The following is a 6,369-nucleotide window of genomic DNA, read 5'->3' as shown; positions in this document are numbered from 1 at the left end:
AATTATGCAAAAGGACCTCAAATAATTTAAATAAAAGAATCGAAATCTTACCTTTCAATTTCGAAAGACTCATCCTGTACTTTTTTTCTCACTCAAGAAGTTAAAAACACGGCATCGTCATCGCAGCACGTGGTAAACCAAAAAAAAAAAATCTGCGAACTTCCGTGTCTCCTTCCTGAAATAAAAGTACCCAAGGAGGTTGTAATACGCTTTTTCTTTGCTCCGTGAATTCGTCACGGTTAGAACTCCTTAATACACAGGCTGGCGCATGCGGCATTCTGGTCCTTTTTGTAGCACTGCTTACTATCATCGCATTGTAGGGTCCTTTCAACGCTCCTATTTATTAGTTAAATTTATTGTGTTTTTAGTTGTTTTTATCGATTTTTATTCGTGCAATAACTTCAGAAATGCCTTGTTGTTCGGCTCCAGTGTTCCAATTCCGACAAAAAAGGTTTTAGAATGTTTAGATTTCCGGCGGAAAACGAACGACGCGAGAAGTGGATCGTGAACTCCAGGAGAGACGATTTCATACCAGGAAACGGAGCTCGCCTGTGTGAAGTGAGTTAAATTTAATTATTCTGTGTGAATTTTATTTTTTCAAAATCGTATTTGTGATAATGATTTTAAATGAGAACTATATGAAAAAATAAATCGTTTGGAGGTAGCAGACGATATTTGGCGCCATTGCTCACGTGTTGTGTTTAGATATAAAAGTTATGATTTTCAATCATTTTCCCGGTTTTTTGTTCCGTTTGATTTAAGAGAAAAGATGCATAGGTACATAATTTTGACCAAGAGAACTAATTTAAATTCAAATTATTTATGAATTTATCGTGGAATGCTCACTTTCTCGGCTCTCAGTTTGGCGATTTATCGCTACTACGACGAATTACTGTTATAGTGAATTTTAACTTATTTTGTTATGTTTTGAGGCAAAATTTCATGTGATATTTCTGTGGAAAATAGAAATGTTTTAATTTTGGCATTTTCAACTAAGAGAACAATGTGATTTCAAATCAGTTGGAAATCGGTTCTTCAATCATCCTTGCTTGCTGTAGTGAGCTCTGCTGGTTTGGTGACTTATCGCTTGCAGATTGGGAGTAATTAGCTAAAATTGTATCTTCACTGAAAATCAAATTTAATGGGATTAAAAATTAATGTGATAGACGTCGTATTTCTATTGATTTCATTTTCTGTCCCCCATAATTCTTTTAACAGACTACAAAATTGTGATTGGTATCATTAGTTTGTGTTACTGGACTGGTGAGCACTCTTTCTTTCCTGCAAGGCACATGCAGTGACTACTTTGCAAATTAATTACAAAGAATTAATTTAATCTTACTATTTTAAAATTAATTGCATGTTCAGCTTAAATCATTATCTTGCTTGGAAAAAGGTTTTTAAATTTTTTCACTCGCACTACATGCATGAGTTTTGAAACAAATACCTCGTGGATTAAATTTTGCCAATGCAAAAACTGGTTTTTTCTTCTTTCTCAAGAATAATACATTCCAATTTCTTTGGAGTTTCAAGAAAGTATGATGGAAAGTAATTTTTTCAAATTCGGAATTTAAAATTTCTATTTTTTTTTAAATTTTAGACATTTTTATAATTTTTCTTAAATTTTAGACATTTTTATAATTTTTCTTAAATTTTAGACATTTTTATAATTTTTCTTAAATTTTAGACATTTTTATAATTTTTCTTAAATTTTAGACATTTTTATAATTTTTCTTAAATTTTAGACATTTTTATAATTTTTCTTAAATTTTAGACATTTTTATAATTTTTCTTAAATTTTAGACATTTTTATAATTTTTCTTAAATTTTAGACATTTTTATAATTTTTCTTAAATTTAAACATTTTTAAAATTTTCAATGAATCTCAAAAATTCTATCTATATCCCTATAATAGCTTAGTAAGTGTGAAAAATTGCATAACAATGTCAAATCATTCGCCAGTAATCACTTTGAGAAAAACGCATTTAAGTATTGTGAAGCAGAAATGTTGAAATTTTTTTCTCAGACCCAACACCATACAGACACATGAAAATAACTTCAATGTTCAATAACGTACTGTTTTTTTATATTGCTATCTTACTTTTATTTATCCCTTTAATGCTTTGAAAAGCCTGTCGCTTCAAACACTTGATGCTCAGCAAATTAAAAAAAGCCATAGATTAAAAAACTGATGAGGTAAAAATTCAATTGAATTTATTTTGCAGTCTGTTATCTATTTAATATGTTCTGAGAGTAATATTTGAGGCAAATTAACAATTACTATGAGAAAGATAAAAAAATAGAAATTGACATTATAACCGTCAAAACGCATTATAAATGTTAATATTTTTTTACATTGACATTGGCATGAACACATTTTCTGGTAAGTGTGATATAAAAGATGCGTAACAATTACTTTTTTAAATGAGTATTAAGCTCAACAATGTGTGCATAATTTTCAGTAGAAGAAGTTTCGTCAACTGTCACCACCATATCTCATTGCATAGATATGCAATTGCGAAACACGTTATAATGATAGCAAGAAAAACCTTTTTGAAAATCAGTTTTTTTTTTCATTCACTACCTATACACTTATTTCTGATGTCCGTTATCACTAGAGCCCGGATTATATGCAAATGCATATGTGCATATGCTTTTGCATATTGTGACCATTAATGCATATAAATGCATAAAATCAAAGAATTTTCAGTATAAGTGCATATTTTAAAGGTTTATTTAACTCACTCAATTTTTTTTTATAATTTTTCAAATAAATATTGTTCATATAAATAATATATTGTTCAAATAAATATTTTTATAATATCGATTTTTTTTTCCCGCAGGTGAAATTTAGTGAATTAATACATATTTATAAAGTATTTTACGAATATTAGCCGTTTTATTGTCGTGTTAAATTTTTTTAGAAATTTAGAAATAGTGTCGAAATTTTTTGTTACTGGTATTTTCGTTATTGAGCAACTACAACGAACTAAAAGTAGAAAAGATGCATTTTAAAAACACATCTGCTTTTTTTTGCATGGTAATTTTTTTAATGCATATTTTCTCATTTTTTGTACATACTTCAGAATTTTTGACTTTTTCAAGATTTCTAGTGCATATTCTGGAGTATTTAATGCATATTTTGGGATTTTCAGTGTATATTTTGTATTTTAAGTGCACATTTTGTATTTTAAGTGCATATTTTTGTAGTTTTAAGTGCATATTTTTGCATTTTTCAGTGCATATTTGCATATTTTTAGAGCATATTTTGCCACTTTTTTAGTGCATATAATCCGGGCTCTAGTTATCACAAATTCACAACAAATCACACAAAACACTGCACGTCAATATAAATTTTGTGCTGCCTCCATTGTTTTAAGTGGTGGTATTATAATTATTTATTCATCTGTGGAATTTTCCCCATTTCATGAAAATGGTTTTAAGTTCATTGACCAGATTGTAAGCACACCGATAATACTTATATATACTAAAGATAAAGATATGAACTGTTGCATCCTATCTTCCTAGTATGTGGAATACATCTCCATTGATATTTTTCCTTTATCACACAACCTTGGTTATGTTCCAAAAACTCTGTTCATACCATTTAGATGTACTGCTAATTTGATTAATTAAAAGATAATTTTTCAACTTTGAAAAACAGATGCGTATCCCTTAAAAGGAATTTTGACTGTTTTGGACGTTAATATTTGTACCATATTAATCACTTAAAAATATGTATGTTATGCTGTTTTATCATTCTTATGTGTGATGCAATATGCACTTACCTGACATTACTTTGAATTAAGGTATAAAAAAGGCTGTGTGGTAATTTTTCGTTATTGTCCCTTTTTAAATTAGGTACATTTTGAAGAAAACCAGTATGAGTTGAAAAGGCAAGATGGCTGCAAGAAGTTAAAGCAAACTGCTGTGCCGACCTTGTTCCAGGTTCCTAATCCACCGAAACTTCTTACTCCTCAACGGAAGAAGAATATAGGCCTTCCAAAAGTTCTGAGTGATGATTATGTCTGTGATATTCTCAAATAACCTTATTTTCTCAATTGTCATTTTAAAGCCAGAAAATACTGAAAGCCAGAAAATCGTCATTGCTTATTTGTTTACTTTTTAGATGAGGAGAGAAAGCTTGGTTCGGAGGATACTAGCTACAGACAAATATATTTATTAAAAGGAATCAATGTGTGTGTTTTATTGGTGATTATTAGAGCCCGGATTATATGCACTAAAAAGTGGCAAAATATGCAAATATGCACTGAAAAATGAAAAAATATGCACTGAAAACTACAAAAATATGCACTTAAAACTACAAAAATATGCACTTAAAACTACAAAATATGCACTTAAAACTACAAAAATATGCACTTAAAATGTTAAAATGTGTACTTAAAATGCCAAAATATACACTGAAAATCCCAAAATATGCATTAAATACTCCAGAATATGCACTAGAAATCTTGAAAAAGTCAAAAATTCCGAAGTATGTACAAAAAATGAGAAAATATGCATTAAAAAAATTACCATGCAAAAAAAAAGCAGATGTGTTTTTAAAATGCATCTTTTCTACTTTTAGTTCGTTGTAGTTGCTCAATAACGAAAATACCAGTAACAAAAAATTTCGACACTATTTCTAAATTTCTAAAAAAATTTAACACGACAATAAAACGGCTAATATTCGTAAAATACTTTATAAATATGTATTAATTCACTAAATTTCACCTGCGGGAAAAAAATCGATATTATAAAAATATTTATTTGAACAATATATTATTTATATGAACAATATTTATTTGAAAAATTATTTAAAAAAATTGAATGAGTTAAATAAACCTTCAAAATATGCACTTATACTGAAAATTCTTTGATTTTATGCATTTATATGCATTAATGCTAAAAAAGGTCAAAATATGCAAAAGCATATGCACATATGCATTTGCATATAATCCGGGGTCTAGTGATTATCTATCCTAATGTGGTGATGTTTTTATACATTTATTAGGATTTTAAGATTAGCTTATTATTGGCCCATGGCTGCAACTGGGGGGGGGGGGGGCACGTGGGTCTGGTGCCCCAGGCGCTGGACCAGAAGGGGTGCAGAATTCACCCTTTAACTGTTTCTACATGCAAGGGGGTTCCAAAATTCTGGCTTGCCCGGGGGACAAAGTATTTTGTTGCGCCCCTGTATTGACCTATTACTAGGGTCAAAGATAACAAAATATGGGTATTTATCATGTACGCGTAGACTATTTTTTTGCCATAATTGTAATTTTCAATTTTCAGTAGAGTTTTTATCTTGGCTCTCTTAAAGTATTGCTTTTGAATATATATATATATTTCCAGATTAATTGCTGTTGGGTCACGCAGTTTCAAGAAAAACTATTTCTGTTATTTAAGCATATTTTTTTTGTAATTCCCAAAGTTTACTGGTACTCTAAAGCAGCGTAATAATTGATTACATGGTGTAGAAAAATATGTGAAATTGTGAATGATATTTGTAAAATCTTGCTTTCATCAGTTATGTACATTATGTTTCAATATTTTTTTAATAAATAAATTTATTCACTCATTGAGCTCGTCAATTTACATTATTGAACCTGTGTGTGCTATTCAGAATTTGTAATTTACTGAAGAAAATTCTGATAAAATAAATGCTCCTAAAATATTTAAGAATTTTTTTACTAAATTTCCAATATCTAGAGGCAGTAGTTTATCAAATCCTTAACTTCACACAATCATTTAATATCCAGAAGAAATTTTCTTAATGTAATCTAAATTGACTATATATATTTTTGTATGCCACTTTTACCCTGAAATTAAGGATCGGGGTAAGTGATATATAGGAATATTTTATTTTCACTAAAAACCTGAAAAAAAGTAAGAATTTTTTTTTTTTTGCTATATACTTTTGTGTTCAAGATTAATTACTTGATCGTCATAACACGAACTGTTACGAATTCAACCTGTTGTTTACCAATAATTTCGTGAAACGTGGTTTATTTCCCATACTAAATCCGTACCCGGAAATTCCTCGTTTCTCCCACAAATTGAATTTTCCATACGCTTTTGCCAAGCATTTTTAGCGCGCGGGGAATTCTGTTAGGTTGCTATCCCAGATTTACCGACGCGATTTTTTTCCCCTCTGTTTGGCGGTCATTTCCGAAGCGACGATTTCGTGCAGCAACCCTTCGGCGAGGACCAGAATGCCTGATGGTTCCGCTCGTATATGAAGGCGTCTTAGTCACGGTTCGTCAGTAGAACAGCAACGTCTTCCTCAGTGGGTGACGTATGTTTTCCGTAAGCCAATCACAAACACGGAGAAATAAGCTGAAGCTTCTACGTCAGCTGCAAGCCTTA

The 6,369-nt window shown here is 30.2% G+C and overlaps 1 protein-coding gene across 2 annotated transcripts; it reads left to right on the top strand.

Moving 5' to 3' along the window:
* The first annotated feature begins 265 nt into the window (after positions 1-265).
* LOC149088787 (THAP domain-containing protein 5-like) lies at positions 266-5,648 on the top strand. 2 transcript variants are annotated; one of them, XM_089253106.1, is made up of 3 exons: positions 266-558; positions 3,862-4,026; positions 5,356-5,648. In XM_089253106.1, exons 1-3 carry the CDS (start codon positions 460-462, stop codon positions 5,458-5,460), a joined length of 369 nt encoding a protein of 122 aa, XP_089109232.1. In that variant the 5' UTR covers positions 266-459; the 3' UTR covers positions 5,461-5,648. The 2 variants fall into 2 exon arrangements, with proteins under 2 accessions (XP_089109232.1, XP_089109227.1); XM_089253101.1 differs by lacking the exon at positions 5,356-5,648 and adding an exon at positions 4,130-4,733.
* The last annotated feature ends 721 nt before the right edge of the window (positions 5,649-6,369 follow it).

The sequence above is a fragment of the Pholcus phalangioides genome, unplaced genomic scaffold, assembly GCF_987345545.1.
Source record: "Pholcus phalangioides strain wild (caught in Gottingen) unplaced genomic scaffold, Ppha-v1.0 ptg000003l_1, whole genome shotgun sequence".
Taxonomy (NCBI): Eukaryota; Metazoa; Arthropoda; class Arachnida; order Araneae; family Pholcidae; genus Pholcus; species Pholcus phalangioides.
The sequence above is the reverse complement of the archived record's forward strand: the minus strand, read 5'-3'. Positions and strand labels throughout refer to the sequence as shown.